This window comes from Podarcis melisellensis (genome assembly GCF_964234715.1).
Source record: "Podarcis melisellensis genome assembly, chromosome: 4".
Classification (NCBI taxonomy): Eukaryota; Metazoa; Chordata; class Lepidosauria; order Squamata; family Lacertidae; genus Podarcis; species Podarcis melisellensis.
In genome coordinates, this window is record NC_138531.1 from 28,062,767 (window position 1) to 28,081,033 (window position 18,267).

General features: G+C 45.4%; 1 protein-coding gene across 2 annotated transcripts in view; it reads right to left on the minus strand.

Moving 5' to 3' along the window:
- Positions 1-721: 721 nt before the first annotated feature.
- Positions 722-18,267, minus strand: part of CCDC138 (coiled-coil domain containing 138) — a 28,768-nt gene continuing 11,222 nt past the window's right edge. For both annotated transcript variants that reach the window (XM_081907389.1, XM_081907390.1), the window contains exons 11-15: positions 16,167-16,283; positions 15,308-15,500; positions 11,166-11,342; positions 4,352-4,490; positions 722-971 (exon numbers count right to left, since the gene is read on the minus strand). In XM_081907389.1, coding sequence (XP_081763515.1) covers positions 800-971; positions 4,352-4,490; positions 11,166-11,342; positions 15,308-15,500; positions 16,167-16,283 — 798 coding nt within the window. In that variant the 3' untranslated portion in view covers positions 722-799. The remainder of the gene's footprint in view (positions 972-4,351; positions 4,491-11,165; positions 11,343-15,307; positions 15,501-16,166; positions 16,284-18,267) is intronic.

The following is an 18,267-nucleotide window of genomic DNA, read 5'->3' on the forward strand; positions in this document are numbered from 1 at the left end:
TGAAGATGGGATCAGGGCATTCTCTACTATAGCAGGTGCTGCACAAGTCGGCCATGTCTGAGTTCTGTGTGGTTATGAAGTTCTGTCTTAAGGGTGGGGAATTTGTGACCTTCCAGATGAAGTTGGGACTCCGAATTTCCATCAACTTCCCCATTCCAGTTTACTGGAAGAAGTGTCAGGCAGCTGGAAAGCAGGTCAGAGACCAAAGATGCTTCTTGATTTACCAACACCACTCAAAGGCTTTCTTTCTCTCTACTGGCAACCATCCTCTCTCAATGAGAAGAATCCAAGAGGCCTCTGCAACATCAAAATATATCTCTTGGGTATCTTCTCACTATGCTGCTGGGGTGAGGGTCAGGAGTTGGTGACCCTCACATTTGGCAGCAAGCGTTTTTCAACAGGGGTGGGAGTGGAGAGGAACAACTTTCTGGCCTGGGAGGATTTGACACCCCCCACAGGTTAAATAATCTGGCCATTGATGGACGAGGAACTGCTTCCAAAAGGGGCTGCATATCATGAGAGTCAGGGTTGCACACAAAGATCACTGTCAGCTTTGGCAGCACAGATTACCTATTGCAAGGGGGAAAGTGCACATCCCTCTGGATCATGGCCACTGTAAAACTTACAATATTTAAAGGGGGCGGGTAAATCAAGTATTCAATAAAATGGCAAACTGTCCTTGGCTTATTTTGAGGAGCGTATTGGCATAAAAGATTATGTCCATTGTGACATTTTCCCCCTTCATTTATTCATTTAGAATCAACACGCTTCAGAAAACGTCTTAATAAAATGCAATCTGTTACTGGCTCCCATTTAGACTATTGCTTTTGGGGTTGCTTTTTGTCAGTCCCAAATTGAAGAGAATTGAGTTGAGGTTAATACATAAGAACGCATGATCTGGATGTGTTGTCCTCTGTAGCTCTTGAATCATCAGGTGAATCGTGAACAGCTCAAACATCTTCTTATTGCCCCTGTAAGATTATTTTCCAAGAATGTTATGCAGTGAAGGAACATCATTTTGATCACTCTGAAGGACGGGAAGAATTTTAATTATATCTGAACACTACAAGTTACATAGCATCTGAAAAATGTTTGAAGTAAAAATAAATGCCTTTCTTAGTATTAACGGATACTGTAGTAGATTTGAGATGTGTTTGGCTTTCGTTATGAAGCTTTGTAAGATAAATGGACTTAACAGCGGTGTAAAGCCATGGAAAACCTTTTGTTAAATAAAGGTGTCTACAAATTATCCCACAATGGCATCTGCCAACAGCAGCCAAATTAGCACATTGTGCTAGATCATGGTTTAGAGTAGGGGTTGAGGAAACTTTAAACGTGAGGCCTGTATTTCCTCACAGCCAAACTTCTGAGGGCCACATGCCAGTAGTGAGCAGGGTGAGAGGCAAAAAGTGGGCGTGGCCAGAGGCAAATGTGGGTGGAGCAAGAGTTGTACTGTAGGCTAAATTCCAGCCACAGAAAGGCTAGAGGTTTATCCTCTCATACACCCTCCCATCCACGCAAACAACAGATGTTATCATAGTTCAAAGACAGATTGCAGTGAGAGAAAAGCACTCGAGGGCATTAAGGGAAGTGAGGGATGTGGCCTGAGGAATGGACCATGGTCTGAGGAGAATCCTAAGGGCCAGACAGAGGGGAATAGAGGACTACAGTGGTGCCCCGCAAGACGAATGCCTCGCAAGACGAAAAACCCGCAAGACGAAAGGGTTTTTCGGGTTTTGCGACGCTTCGCTAGACGATTTTCCCTATGGGCTTGCATCGCAAGACGAAAGCCCATAGGGAAATCTCGGGGACCTTTTTTTAAATGCTGGCGGTGGGGAGCAAAGCCTTTTCCCCCCCCTCCGGACTTCAGAAGAGGTCCAGGAAGGCCGGCGGGGGCGAAAGGCTTTGCTCCCCACCGCCAGCATTTTAAAAGCGGTCCGGGATAGCAGGGAAGCGCTTCCCGCTATCCCGGACGGCTTTTGAAGGCAGGCAGGGGGGGCAAAGACTTTTGCCCCCCCCCGCCCGCCTTGGGAAGAGGTCCTGGACCTCTTCCCAAGGCGGGCGGGGGGCAAAAGTCTTTGCCCCCCCCTACCTGCCTAACCGGGGGCTTTTAAATCGCCCCGGGACTGTCCGGGGCGATTTAAAAGCCCCCGGACGGCTTTTGAAGCCTCCCCCCGCCGCCCGGCATCGGGGCATCGTCCCGATGCCGGGCGACGGGGCGAGAAAGCCTCCCCCCACCGCCTGGCATCGGAACCATGTCCCGAAGCCCGGCGGCGGGGCGGGAAAGCCTCCCCCCGCCGCCCGGCTTCGGGGCATCGTCCCGATGCCGGGCGGCCGGGCAGGAACGCCTCCCCCCGCCGCCCGGCTTCGGGGCATCGTCCCGATGCCGGGCGACGGGGCGAGAAAGCCTCCCCCCGCCGCCTGGCATCGGAACCATGTCCCGAAGCCCGGCGGCGGGGCGGGAAAGCCTCCCCCCGCCGCCTGGCATCGGAACCATGTCCCGAAGCCGGGCGACGGGGCGAGAAAGCCTCCCCCCGCCGCCTGGCATCGGAACCATGTCCCGAAGCCGGGCGACGGGGCGAGAAAGCCTCCCCCCGCCGCCTGGCATCGGAACCATGTCCCGAAGCCGGGCGGCGGGGCGAGAAAGCCTCCCCCCGCCGCCCGGCTTCGGGGCATCGTCCCGATGCCGGGCGACGGGGCGAGAAAGCCTCCCCCCGCCGCCCGGCTTCGGGGCATCGTCCCGATGCCGGGCGGCCGGGCAGGAACGCCTCCCCCCGCCGCCCGGCTTCGGGGCATCGTCCCGATGCCGGGCGACGGGGCGAGAAAGCCTCCCCCCGCCGCCTGGCATCGGAACCATGTCCCGAAGCCCGGCGGCGGGGCGGGAAAGCCTCCCCCCGCCGCCTGGCATCGGAACCATGTCCCGAAGCCGGGCGACGGGGCGAGAAAGCCTCCCCCCGCCGCCTGGCATCGGAACCATGTCCCGAAGCCGGGCGACGGGGCGAGAAAGCCTCCCCCCGCCGCCTGGCATCGGAACCATGTCCCGAAGCCGGGCGGCGGGGCGAGAAAGCCTCCCCCCGCCGCCCGGCTTCGGGGCATCGTCCCGATGCCGGGCGACGGGGCGAGAAAGCCTCCCCCCGCCGCCCAGTTTCGGGGCATCGTCCCGATGCCGGGCGGCCGGGCAGGAACGCCTCCCCCCGCCGCCCGGCTTCGGGGCATCGTCCCGATGCCGGGCGACGGGGCGAGAAAGCCTCCCCCCGCCGCCTGGCATCGGAACCATGTCCGGAAGCCCGGCGACGGGGCGAGAAAACCTCCCCCCGCCGCCTGGCATCGGAACCATGTCCCGAAGCCGGGCGGCGGGGCGAGAAAGCCTCCCCCCGCCGCCTGGCATCGGAACCATGTCCCGAAGCCCGGCGGCGGGGCGGGAAAGCCTGGGCGCGCTTGCAACTCTCCGCAAGGAGCGCGCTGCTTGCGGAGAGGTCCGCGCCTGTCCTGGACCTTTTCTGAAGGCGGGGGGGGGGGGCAAAAGTCTTTGTCCCCCCTGCCTGCCTTCCCAGGGGCTTTTAAATCGCCCCGGACAGCGGAGAAGTCCTCCGCTGTCCCGGGCGATTTTAAAATGCCGCCCGCCAGAAGAGGTCGGGGGAAGGCGGTTTCCATAGGAACGCATTAATTGATTTTCAATGCATTCCTATGGAAAACCGTGCATCGCAAGACGAAAAACTCGCAAGACGAAGAGACTTGCGGAACGAATTAATTTCGTCTTGCGAGGCACCACTGTACATTTGGCCCCTAGGTGCAAGGATTACCAACCACTGGTTTAGCGAAACATGTGCAAACCATCGCTCATATGCCCTGCCTGCACACAAGGCCAGGAAGAGTTTAGCAGCTTTTACCTCTTTGATCAGTCAGTCTGTGGCTTCGTCTGTGATTAACAGTAATTATGGTTATTACTAACTATGGCTCACTTAAGAAAAGCCAACTTCAGACCATAGTTTCTGAAGGCAGCTTGTTGAAACTAACCAAAATGTCTACCGATTATTATATTTTAACAAAGCATGAATTGTGGAATTGTGTTTAAGGTAATACTGTCTCAAAAACCATAATTAAAAATATTTATTTAGCTTAAATAAAGATTTTTAAGGCTTACATTTGAAAGTTTGGGAATTTTCTCCTACCCCACTCACTTTTACCTACAGTTATTATTTTCAAGTGGAGATCACAATTCACAATGATGCTGAGGGGGAAATAAAGTTAATGTGATTATTACACAATGCAAGAACCTGACAATGGGTTGAAAACGATGACAAAGAGAGGATAATAAAACTGGATAATAAGAAAAAGTTTACAGACTTACTTGATTTTTGAGAGCTTTTGCAGCAGAATACTAAGTTTTTCCAGTATCTGTGTATCTAGCTTAGGGTTTCGAAGCAACAGTGAACAAGTGCGAAAAAAGGTCTCATTACTGCAAGCTTCCAGAAACGGATGCAAAAACCCTGTAGAATAAAGTGACCAATAATTATAATTAGTTGAAAAAAGGAAGAAAAAGGTTTTTAAAACAAATTAATAAAACTAGTCAAAGTAAAGCATATTGCACAGCTTCCAATTTTAGAAGAATACTTTTAAATTCAGATTCAAGCATAGGGACCCTGCAGCCCTTAAGTACAGAACATGAGAACATCACATATCCTGGCATAGCAGAGGGAGCTGAAAAAATGAACTGATTCGATAATCATTATAGAATCAATTATAACGTGTGTAGACAGGTGTAGAATTATTCTACATCTGTAGTGCCCTTTTTCTTCAAAATGTACCATCTCACTCGTTTCTTTGAAAGATTGGTTGATTCACTAGTATCTAGCAGCAAAGATTGCTGGGTAATAGCTGTGAAAATAGGTTTTCTTGTTTCTGGACAGATGCTTGGCATTGTTAAGATGTACCTCTAGTTGATTATTTTCTTGGTTTGGTTAGGAAACAGCCTGAACAAGCGTCTACATAAGTTCTCGTTTCTCTAGTGCAACAAAGTAAATCTTCCTTAGTTTGAAAGTGTAGGAACTGGATTCTAAATGCTCTTGGCTAGTCTCGTGAATAGGCCAGCACAACTACTCAAGCCTCTTTTGGAAATTATTTTGGCCCAAATGCTTTAATTTTAACACCAGAAGAACAGCCAGTCTACTTTCCAGAGTTGTGGCAAGGTATTCTACCATGGAAACCCTGATCTTCAGTTTAGCTGAGATCAGTTGACATCTTGACATGGTTTGAGCCGTCTTCCTCTCTAGAGGGATGGTCTGCTTCAAAGCTTGTTATTGGAATATGTCCTGCTACCAACTTGACCCACCCAGCTCCACCTACAATGCAGCATTTGATGCTCAAATTGCAGTGGTGAAGGGTAAAATTGGCTGTAGCCAGGATAGCTTACTCAAAGGCCAGGTTTTTCATGGTAGAGCAACCTTGGTATAACAAATCTGGGCAAAACAAAAGTCTTGGTGTAAGGAATTTTAGCAGCTGTTGTTGTTTAGTCGTTTAGTCGTGTCCGACTCTTCGTGATCCCATGGACCAGAGCACGCCAGGCACTCCTATCTTCCACTGCCTCCCGCAGTTTGGTCAAACTCATGCTGGTAGCTTCGAGAACACTGTCCAGCCATCTCGTCCTCTGCTGTCCCCTTCTCCTTGTGCCCTCCATCTTTCCCAACATCAGGGTCTTCTCCAGGGAGTCTTCTCTTCTCTTGAGGTGGCCAAAGTATTGGAGTCTCAGTTTCAGGATCTGTCCTTCCAGTGAGCACTCAGGGCTGATTTCCTTAAGAATGGATAGGCTTGATCTTCTTGCAGTCCATGGGACTCTCAAGAGTCTCCTCCAGCACCATAATTCAAAAGCATCCATTTTCGGCGATCAGCCTTCTTTATGGTCCAGCTCTCACTTCCATACATCACTACTGGGAAAACCATAGCTTTAACTATACGGACCTTTGTTGGAAAGGTGATGTCTCTGCTTTTTAAGATGCTGTCTAGGTTTGTCGTTGCTTTTCTCCCAAGAAGCAGGTGTCTTTTAATTTCGTGGCTGCTGTCACCATCTGCAGTGATCATGGAGCCCAAGAAAGTAAAATCTTTCACTGCCTCCATTTCTTCCCCTTCTATTTGCCAAGAGGTGATGGGACCAGTGGCCATGATCTTCGTTTTTTTGATGCTATAGGAATGCAAATCCCAATAAAGACAGCAAAATCTAAAGCAGCACAGTAAAGCAGGAAGAAGCAGTATCAGTAATTGAAGGCCATTAACAACAACAACAAAAAGGATGGAAGATACTAAACAGGCTTCTCATGGAAGAGAGATTTTATTCAGAGAAAACAGCTCTTTAAGGCTCCAAGACAGATGAAAACCCCCAGCCATGAGTTCAGACAGCTCAGCAATGCCTTCCACTACACAGAGCAGCACCACATTGGCTGAATGCCGAGCTCGGCTTCTAGAAGAGAAAGAGAATCCTAGATGAATAATCGGAAGGAAGACTACAAAGGGAGACAGGATGGGAAAGGAAGGGAATCCTTTAAAGAGACGTTTCACTGCTTATCCCACATAAGCTATAAATTATTTCTTCTGCTCCTGCTTCAAATGTTTCTCTTCAAAATAAATTCGCACCTGCCCTTTAGAAGAGTAAAGGATGTGATGGGTTAACCCTTGCAGCGCTGCCTGTACTGTCATTTAGACTCTTGAAACAAAGTTAACGCTACGCAGAAGTTGGTCTAAGCAGAAGCTGTCCGCCTACAACCTTGGTAAAGTCAAGAATAAAAATGTGACCCTTTTGGAAGAAAAATATCTGGCTAAGAACATGCATGTTTCCACTTTATCGTACAAACAAAAGCGGTAACTGTTCTTTAAAAATGCCCCAAACTCAATATTCCACAACAAGCAAGACTAGCACCCATGTTCTGTGCAGGGAAAGCAACGCTTGGTTCTAGTAGACCATTACACAGATCTGAGCCCTTTATAACCTTTTAACAAGAGTCTGGTGCAAGAGCCATGCCAAATAAGAGGCAGCGGTCAAAATTCCTGTAATGTGCTCAATTGCTCACATGTGCGGCAACTTGAAACAGCTAAAGCCCTGTGCAGGTGCATGTTTTTAAACAGCCTGAAGCATGAGCCTGGCACTGTGTTCTTCTTGAAGCAGGGGGAGTGTACACAACAAGCCCAAGGCAAAACATTGCCCTGATTTTCTTGCTAACCTCCACCAAGAACCCCTTTTACTGGGATTTAGAGTAGAAAGAAATGCAACAGGTGGAGTAGATCTTTAAAAGCTGAAGAAGTTAATAACTCCGGCCATGAGCAGCTCCAAAACAAGCACACTCCCTCTAGTGGCTCTGGCTGTTGGGAGAACTTTTGACACAAGTATAATAGTTCTCTTCTAAAAAATGGAGAGTGTTTCGACTGTATGAAAAAGGGATATATTTTAGAGCCTTAAGAAACAACCCAGAAATTCCACACTGCATTGCAGGGCTGCAAGTAAAAGGGTGGGGCGAGGGTAGCTGCATTAGCACACAGCAGGTCCAGTAAAGGACTCTTCAAAATAGGTATATAGGCCTTTCCATCTGCTACATTTAGTTGAGGAGTCTTCCCGGCACAAAACCACCTTCCTGACTATATCCAGGGACCTTGACGGATGGCACCAAACGGTCTCAGCTGTTTGTGACCTTTTCGGATCTGGAGCTCTGCGGTGGGAAGGCATTAAGAATTATTATTATTTATTAAGTTTATTGGCGTGCTCTGGTCCATGGAGTCACGAAGAGTCAGACACGACTAAACAACTAAACAAGAAGTTTGTATACTACCCTATACCCGCAGGTTTCAGGGCGGTTTGCAAGATGAAATCGCAATATAAAAACACAAAATACATAATAAAAATTAAGAAGAAGGTGGGATTTAATTTGTAGATGATGCTCTGTAGTTCTATCTAGCTAGGTAAAGGCAAAGGTAAAGGGACCCCTGACCATTAGGTCCAGTCGTGGCCGACTCTGGGGTTGTGGCGCTCGTCTTGCTTTATTGGCCGAGGGAGCCGGCGTATAGCTTCCGGGTCATGTGGCCAGCATGACTAAGCTGCTTCTGGCGAACCAGAGCAGCGCACAGAAATGCCATTTACCTTCCCGCCAGAGCAGTACCTATTTATCTACTTGCACTTTGACGTGCTTTCAAACTGCTAGGTTGACAGGAGCAGGGACTGAGCAACAGGAGCTCACCCCATCGCAGGGATTTGAACCGCCGACCTTCTGATTGGCAAGTCCTAGACTCTGTGGTTTAGCCCACAGCGCCACTCGCGTCCCTATCCACCTAGGTAGCTCCTTTAAATGTCCTCATTGATGCCCTTCTGCAAGAAATAAGAAGCCTAATGCTCCACGAGATTGACTGCACAGCACCTTAGGCCTTGCTCTGCCAAGGTCAAGTCCTCTGTTTCTCAGAGCCCCTTGTTATTCCTTGAAGAGTCTAGTTTACTGATCCCTACATTGTCCTCAGCATCCCATTGGTGGCTTGTGGCATTAGAGCACCCTCTGCTTTCCTCTCTTCCAGTGCCATTCGCTGTTCCATCTGCCACTCTCTCACCCAGACAGCAGCCATCTATCCTCCATGATTCTTCAACCTGCTTGATCCTGGTCTCGTGGCTGTTGCCCCCTCCCCTTTCATAATTGCTGCAATAGCCTTTCTTCTCTGCCTCTCACACTGCTTGCCCCAGAAGTCATGGTTGGTGGAGTTAATCTTATGTTTCCTAAATTCCGACAGCTCCATCCTCCACAGCCCACCCAGTCTCTCTGCTTTCCACTCTAGTTCGCTCTGCATGACTCTGCTCCTCTCTGCATCTCCATGCTGTTTTCCAGCCATGGGAAACAATAAAAGCTATGGTAGGTTTTTGCTACTGAATGTATAACACTCACACTTTGCTACAAAATGCGGGGCTAACTCCACACTCATTCACTAATGATCTTTATTTTTGCTATAAGCCACATTCTATGTTTTTGGTGTGCGTGCAAGAGGTTTCGCGTGTGCACTTAAAACTACAAAGTATAAAATCATTTAATTAATTAATTAATTATGCATTAAAACACCAGGACAGCTTGCAATGCATCAGTTCACATTCGACCATCAGAACACTAAATAAACCATTGAAATACAGTGGTACCTCAGATTACATATGCTTCAGGTTACATACGCTTCAGGTTACAGACTCCACTAACCCAGAAATTGTACCTCGGTTTAAGAACTTTGCTTCAGGATGAGAACAGAAATCGTGTGGCGGCAGCAGGAGGCCCCATTAGCTAAAGTGGGGCTTCAGGTTAAGAACAGTTTCAGGTTAAGAACGGACCTCCGAAACGAATTAAGTACTTAACCCGAGGTATCACTGTGATGTTAAAAACTGTCATGCATCATACAGGCACATTCGTTAGAGATGTGGGGGGGGGGGGATTCACTTCCGCCCCCTATCAAGTGAACACTCAGTACAAAACCAGGTAATGGGTGATGTCAGAAGTCCTGGTTACCTGTGAGGAGACTTGCTTCTGAGCTGTATTTCACCAAAGGTCCTAAGCTATCACGCCTTCCGGGCATTTTGTGCGATTGAAATAAAAGGAAAGTACACCCAACAACATATAAAGTGCACAAAAATTGCGCTCCTGACATTAGTTTGTAGGGGGCTGAAGATAAAAAGGAGTAATACTTCCTGGTTAAGATAAAACAGCATAATCACCCTAGGCAGAAAGCGTGGGATGAGTCCTAAGCTGTGATTTATCTGAGTGGAAGATCAAACAGGCTGGTTTGCATAGGAATGCATAAGAGCTCTCCATTTCTTAGCTCAACTAGCTGCAGGTCTTTAATGCAGAAGGATTATTCTATGTGGTTGGAGGCACATCTGGGGATCTGACTTAGTTCTGTGTGAGAGTCTATCCAGGAGCAGGCAGTTCGAGAGACTGAAACGACTGCATTCTAATAGACTCGAGGCAAAACTGGATATCATATAGCCCATTCTTTCAGGTAACAATGTAAATATCTCACAAATTAAGACAGTTATACAGTGGTACCTCGGGTTACATACACTTCAGGTTACAGACTCCGCTAACCCAGAAATAGTGCTTCAGGTTAAGAACTTTTCTTCAGGATAAGAACAGAAATCGTGCTCCGGCGGCACAGCAGCAGCAGGAGGCCCCATTAGCTCAAGTGGTGCTTCAGGTTAAGAACAGACCTCCGGAACGAATTAAGTACTTAACCCAAGGTACCACTGTATGAGATATGCTGTACAAAGTAATCTTGTATACAAAACACCCCTCCATGCAGATATATGCATGTCTAACCTCCTCAGATAATGAAGAATTTACAGGGTACTCAAGGGTTAAAAGTGTGGCCTTTATTGTAACAACTTCATGGTGAGTGCCAACACCATTTTTTTCTTTTGGAAAAGCACTGAATAGGGGAGTGGAGACTATGCAATTTGAGACTAGCACAATGCACGATCCCTATTCAAACACAATATCCATTGCATGGACATGGAAGCATGGCAGATGTTGGGGACAGCAAGTGAAACCTTGATTACTCCTCTCCCTCACAAATCGTTAGAAACACACATAGGGTTTCTATCAGGCATCTCAAAGATGTTATTCACTCCTTTTGTACAGTCACAGATGTTTCAAGAGGAAGAAGATAAAACACTGTATCCTCCCACTAAATTCATGGGTGAATCATTTGCAGTTATTTTTCTAGACCGTTTCCTACGGCAAGTTACTGTGCACGTTGGACAGATATCTTCTGGGAAAGGAGAAAAACGGGCTTTACCCTACTCATGTCATGTTTTACCAAACAGGCTAAGTAAAAGTCAGGGGATTGTTGCATTTTAAAGAGAAGTCTCCTTACTGGTTTCTCCCTCGCTTTGATTTCTCTCTCAGTGTGAAAAGTAGAAAGCTAAGCATTAAATCTACAGAAAATACCCCCCCCCCTTTTACTAGCTTGCCTGCACCAAACATTAATGAAAGCAATAAAACAAGACACCCTTTTTGGGGTGGGGTGGGCATAAAGCCTGTTTTGGAAGTAATTCTTCCTTGAAATAACACGACCAAGCAAACGGCCAATTCAAAGGAAACCTGCCATTTAGAAAAGCTGAGCAAAGCAGTATGAAAAGGTTGATCATCACTTAGCACACTTACTGGATTGCGTCGTCATCTGAAGCAAGCTGTCAACGGCGTTGGAAAGAACACCTTTACTCGATATTCTTATATGACTCAAGATAATAGGCACAGCTTGGTAGTCCAGAAACAAGGCCTTCCCTTCATCCGTCTTCAGATCCACGCAAAGGGAATCAAAGGCCTGAGCCAGGTAATCAGCTAGAATATGCATTAGAATTTTAAACAGTAAAACCGCACCACTATTTTGGGTCACTGGTCAAACTAGCAAGGCAAAAGAGGATGCTATACAATACTGATATAACGAGATATCAAAAACAAAATGTCTTTATAGTGCGTTGCTTATTTAAGGCCTAGCCTCCTTCATTCTTTTTTTTTTTTACTAGAAGGAAACCACATTTACAACTCATATTTTATTAAATCAAATAACCATAAAATGTTCCATTTTTCACATTTGCTGTCCTTACAATGTTTATCATTATTTTAAATAAATTTTATTAGTTTATAAAAAGAGATTCAAAACTTAATGCCAAATATCTTTTTTAAAATCCAACCTTAATCTAAATAAAATAAAAACACAGAGAAAAAGAGGGGTGGGGGGAATCATTAGAATCAGAAACTTTTGCTCATTCCTAACTATCCCTCTTGACTGTTTTAGACACAACCTAGGGCCCAGAGATCTCCATAGTCTTGTAACATGGTTTGTATTCAGATTTAATTTTAACCAGGTTATTTTTTAAAAAGAAAAAAACATTCTATAAATTTTAAGGATCCAATTAAAAAAACCAAACCACCCCTAGGTTTCAAAAATAAAATCGGTTTCTATCTACCGTATTTTTCGCTCTATAGGACGCACCAGACGATAAGACGAACCTAGTTTTGGGGGGAGGAAAACAAGAAAAAAAATATATTCTGAATCCCAGAAGCCAGAACAGCAAGAGGGATCTGGCTTCTGGGATAGCCTCTTGCTGTTCTGGCTTCTGGGATAGCCGTGCGAAGCCTCTCCCGGGCAGCGGGATGAAGGCTCCCCCTGCCCGGAAGAGGCTGTGGGCGGCTAAGCTGCCCTCTGTCCCTTCCCCCACCTCCTGCAAAAGCCAGCCAAGAGCCACGGGCTCTTTAAAGGGAGCGCAGCTCTTGGGGGCTTTTCTGGGAGGTGGGGGAAGCCTCCGCAGGGCATGGGGAGCCTTCATCCCCGTGTCCTGCGGAGGCTTCACGGGCTATCCCAGAAGCCAGAACAGCGAGAGGGAGCACTCCGCAGGGCATGGGGAGCCTTCATCCCCGTGTCCTGCGGAGGCTTCACGGGCTATCCCAGAAGCCAGAACAGTGAGAGGGAGCACTGGGCAGCGCTCCCTCTCGCTGTTCTGGCTTCTGGGATAGTCTGTGAAGCCTCCAGAGGGCAATGGGGTGCCTTCATCCCGCTGCCCTGCAGAGGCTTTGCACAGCTAAGCCAGAAGCTAGAACAGCAAGAGGGAGCGTTGTGCAGTGCTCCCCCTCCCTGTTCTGGTTTCTGGCTTAGCCGTGCAGCCTGCATTTGCTCCATAAGACACACTCACATTTTCCCTTACTTTTTAGGAGGGAAAAAGTGCGTCTTATAGAGCGAAAAATACGGTACTCTGGTAGAAAACAATAGCAGCCCATACAGGAAACAATTGTTGTCAGTGAAGCCAGAAGGTCCTATAGCACCCATTTCGTGCCCTTTTGGATCTACCTATTTAGATTTATGTAACAGAAGCTGAGTTGTTGTTGTTTATGAAGACAAAGTTCGTAAAGCCTTGACCTTGCCTTGCATTCACAGTGCTGAACGCTTCTCACTATGCTTGGAATCTAAACCTACACAAAGGAATGATTTCTCCAAATTTAAAGGTTAAATGCTAACTTTAGTAACATTCAGTTATAAACAAGGTGTTAGTGGCATTAATTTCCTCTTCTGTGCAGCTTTTATTCAACAATTCAAGGAATAGCATTGCTTTGTGCTGGATGGCCCCAAATTTTAGTGAAACAAGAACAAAGATGCATTTACTAACTAGCTATATAAATCCCAATCACTTTTTTTGGGGGGGGGGGTAATCAATTATTGCATTCATGTTCAAACACTACTAACTGAGTTTAAAAACATTTTAAGCCCCCTTTAATTTCCCAATGATTTGACTGGGAAAAGGTTTCCTTTGCTATTTTTGGAATGTTGGCATTCTATCAAAAGTAAATATCGGAGATTTCAGGTAATGATAATAAACCACAGTAACACTTATTCTACTGCGTTAAAGGATTATTACATAAACTGAATCATGCCTGAATTTACAAAACCTTAATTAGGATGCCCCCTACTGCATTGTGACTTTAAAGCAAAAAACGTTACTTACAAACCATCTAGAATTATGTACCAATCTATGCTAGCATTTTTATATTGTATATTCATTCTTAATTTATCTAGATTCCACACTAAAATGGCAGAGAATTGTTCCTGTATATTAAATAATTTAGGTGTAACTATAACCATCTTAGAAACCAAGTTTTATTTTTGTAGAAAGGTGAAGAGCTGTGGGAAAGTATTCCTTGCCAAAATTTCATTCTGTCCTTGAGCAGGAGTGCAGAATCTGTAGCCCTCCATGTGTTGTTCAACACCCAATTCCCATCAGTCCCAGCTAGCCATTGGCCAGGGCTTATGGGAGTTGTAGTCCAACACTGCCTGGAAGGCTACAGGTTCGCCATCCCTTGTCTTGAGTATACCTAGGGAGAAATCAATGACCTACAGATCACCGGTACGTTATCAGTAATATGTTTGTGACAAATAGTTTTCAGTTTTCAGTGGCTTCAGAATGGCAAGCCGAACTGAACAGTACCATATTTTTCGCCCCATAGGACGCACTTTTCCCCCTCCATACAGAAGCACCACTCACTCAGTGCCTCTAACCACATCTCCATGACCACTCACACCAACTGCTTATCTTACCCCGATCTCCCTCCCACCCATCATTTGCTTGTTTCTTCCAAAACTTTTTTTTAAAAATCCAAATTCTATTAAACACTAATGTGACGGGTGATCATTGAAATTTAATCATGCCTACATACAGTGGCGCTGTGGGTTAAACCACTGTGCTGCTTGGGCTTGCCGATCAAAAGGTTGGCGGTTTGAATCCCTATGACGGGGTGAGCTCCCGTTGCTCTGTCCCAGCTCCTACCAACCTAGCAGTTCAAAAGCACACAGTGCAAATAGATAAATAGGTACCACTCTGGTGGGAAGGTAAACGGCATTTCCATGCGGTGCTCTGGTTTCGACAAAGTGGCTTAATCATGATGGCCACATGACCTGGAAAAACTGTTTGCGGAAGCGGACAAATGCCGGCTCCCTCGGGCTGTAAAGCGAGATGAGTGCCACAACCACAGAGTCATTCAAGACTGGACTTAATTGTCAGGGGTCCCTTTACCTTTTACATACAGTACCAATTCACACAAACACAATGGCTTTGACTGTTGCAAGATGTGATGATAGCTCATGGCTTTAAAAAATGGGGATAAAATAAACTCTTGGAGGACAGATCTAACAATGAATATTCGTCAGAGCTTCCCTGTTCAGAGGCACTATCTTGCTAAATGTCACTTGCTGGGAAGCAGCAGTTTTTGCTGTTCAAGCTCTGCTTGCAGGTCTTCCCAGAGGCATATGGTGGAAAACCAGATTCTGGACTGAATGACCTTTGGCCTGATCTAGCAGAACTGTCCTTATACTTTATGTTTGTGGTCCTCTTGGGCTGCCAAACATGCAAAAATCTAGATGTTTAGCTCTGCAGACAGAACTAGCCGTTACCCCTTAAAATGCATATTGAAATACTTTAGCCCCCACCCCATTTTTAAAAATCAAGTTTCTTTAACCTACCTTTTTTGCCAGGCTTTTAGAGAATGATGGGTGAAGTGATTTCTGAGTTTTGACACTGCTGGTTAGGCCATATGTTTGTGAGAATGGCTTTGATGTTTTGAACTGCCTTATTCTGACATAAACAGCCCTGAAATCAAGTTGATGGAGGGTGGTACAGAAATATCTCAATAAATAAATCAAATTTACTTCACGGGTCAGTCAGTCGGAACAGGGATCTTTCTGTAGTTTGCTGTTTAAGAGTGGTTGGAGACACCATATGCTGCATGCAGACCTCAAAAGTATTGGTAGAACTTACCTTGCGTCACTGTTTTGATTATAATTAAGGTTGATACAAGTCTTAAAGGCAAACTGGAGCTTTTAAAGAATGCTGCGGACTTTGGCTTGGGATCGGTAGTATGTTCAGGAGAAATATATTGACATCCCTTTGGCACAACACCTTTAAACAGGTCTTCACCCAGTCTTCTCATCGTTGATGTCATTGTTGCATACTGTTATACAAGCAATAAAACTGTATGAAGTCATTTAATTTACTCTGAACAAGTCTCATCAACATTATTCATATTTTAAATGCTTTACATCTGAGACATATTGTCCAGATGGAAAAAGGAATATCAAAGTACACCAAGCAATATGTGAGCACCATATTATAAGCCACTATGCAGAAGGCTGGCTCTTCCTGACTGACACTCACTTCAGATAGCAAGAGCACCAAGAGAAGAACACTCGCAGATGATCTATAAAGCAGCACTTTTGAGACTCCAACAAAAATTGAAATAGGTGTATAAAAAAGCCTGTTATATAAAAGAATTAATAACATGTTATAACTGACTTCAGTGGAATGTAGCTTTATCCTGGCCATGAATGCATTTCACGGAAGTAAGGTACATTAAAACCCGGAAACGGTTATGTGGTTAAATCTAGAATTCTAGCTTTTTCTGCAATATCAAGTTCTTGATTTGGCACCCTATACACAATAAAATAACAATCCTCTACCTAGCAAAAGAATTGTGAATGCAAATACATTAGTACTGTAAGCAATTTATCCAACATATAAATGATAATAAATAACAACGGGTCAAATTCAGATCAAGTAAAACATGGGACCTTCTGCAGTGTTAAATGCAAATGAACTACTTTGCATGAATACTTCTTACCTGTGTGCCTCCATCTAATTGCCTGATTGCCCAGTAAATGAATTTAACCACATGCATGTGCAAGTCAGGATTCACAAAGGGCATCCACTGAAACTGTTCAGCAACTAGAGGCAAAAACTGGAAAACACAAACATATCATTACTGTCTTTTTTTCTCTTTCCAAAATTTGGGTCCTACCGATAGATCCTAGTTGCGAGCTATTTCCAGTGGATATTTTTCATGTGATGCTTCTTAATCCCACATGAAAAATTACCAAAGCAAAAAAAAGACAAAACCAGCAACATGGTTGGCTGACTAGCACCATGAATGTTTCTTTACTTCCAAGAGCGTGCCTTGCTTAGTAATTCAGACAAATTCAATGCTATTGTCAATGCTAATATTGCTACCTTTAAATTCTATACAATACTATAAAACTTTTTTTTTTGCAAAACTTCCAATTTTCCCTCTATACTCCTTGGAGTGCACAAACGTGGCATGCAAGCAGCAGCTGCTGTTTGTCCCCAGCATCTTACATGCCTCTGAACACAGAAGTATCAGTTAGCTATCATTAATATCACAATGTAAGGCTTTTGAGTACATTAGCAATGTAGGGGAATGCTCCGCAGGTTGAAGGAGATGGTGTAGTCAAATGACATGTATAGGCTATTGTGGCAACACACTACCCAATGTTGTTATAGAGTGCCATCTGGGAGGGGCCCAGTGAGGAACAGAAGCATACAGAGACTCTTGTAGGCAGCATTTATTTAGATGAGAGCTCAAGGATGGCTATTATGGGCTTCTGTTAGGCACCACCAGCAAGGGCAACAACTGGGAGCAATTGAGCAACTCTGTTACCTTAGGTGATGTTTCCAAAGCACAACTAGGGAAGAAAAAGCACCGTCAGTTCCAGAGTGTGGGTGCTATTGACTCCAGGTGTTTTCTCCATGCCGAGGTGTGAACAAGGAACAACATGTCAGCCAACAGCTGTTGGAATAGGAGCCTTGTAGGCACCTACCCAAAGCAAGTAGGAACAAGCTCAACAACAGCTACATCAGACAGAATTCTAGGATCACACACTACATCGTAGGTGTATTCATGCCACATCTAATCACTACTTTGCCATGATAAATCATAACACTTGTGCTTGGATTGCTTTTTAATAGCCCATCGAGGGGATATTCTAACCTCTAGGTTAGATTACGGCAATGCGTTATACATGGGGCTACCTCTGAAGACAGTTCAGAAGCTTCAGCTGGTGCAGAATTCAGTGGCCAGGTTGCTCACCAGGGCAAGACAGTTTAAGTATATAATAATGCCAATTCTGGCCCGAATGCACTGGCTGCCAATTAGTTTCCAGGCCCAATTCAAGGAGCTGAATTTGACCTATAAAGTCTTTAACAGTTCAGGAGTGCCTCTCCCCATATGAACCAACCTGGACCATGCAATCATAATCTCCAGGTATAGGGTGGTATATAAATTCAATAAATAATAATATTAACAATAATAACAATAACAACAACAACTGGAGGCCCTTCTTTGTGTGCCTTCTCCACAAGGTCCAGAGGATGGCAACACAAGAGCGGTCCTTTTCTCTGGTGGCTCCCCATATGTGGAATGCTCTCCCCAGGGAGGCTCGCCTGGTACCTTCATTATACACCTTTAGGCGCCAGGAAAAGACATTCCTCTTCTCCCAGGCCACTGGCTAATTTAAAAGGCCTATAACCTTTTAAACTGTGTTTGGGGTGGGGTGCTTCTGTTTGTTACTATGGTAGGTATTTTTGTGTTTTTACTGTATATTGTAAACTGCCCTGTGATCCTCGGATGAAGGGTGGTATAGAAATCTAATTAATCTGGGATTATAGGAAGCGATTGATAGAGTAACACTAATGCAGGGAATGGGGATTCTATTCTATTCTGAGCAGCAGATCTCTATGCATGCATTTGAACTACTGTATCTGGAACAGATTGCTGGATCAGATGCTAACGTTTATTTAAATGGAGATTGCAAAAGCCAGTTAATGAAGTATTTATTGCAGTTAAGATTTTTCCAACTACAACGGAAGGCCCCAACATTCCACATGCTCACAAATGTGTTCCTCTGACAAACAGTATGTCTGAAGTT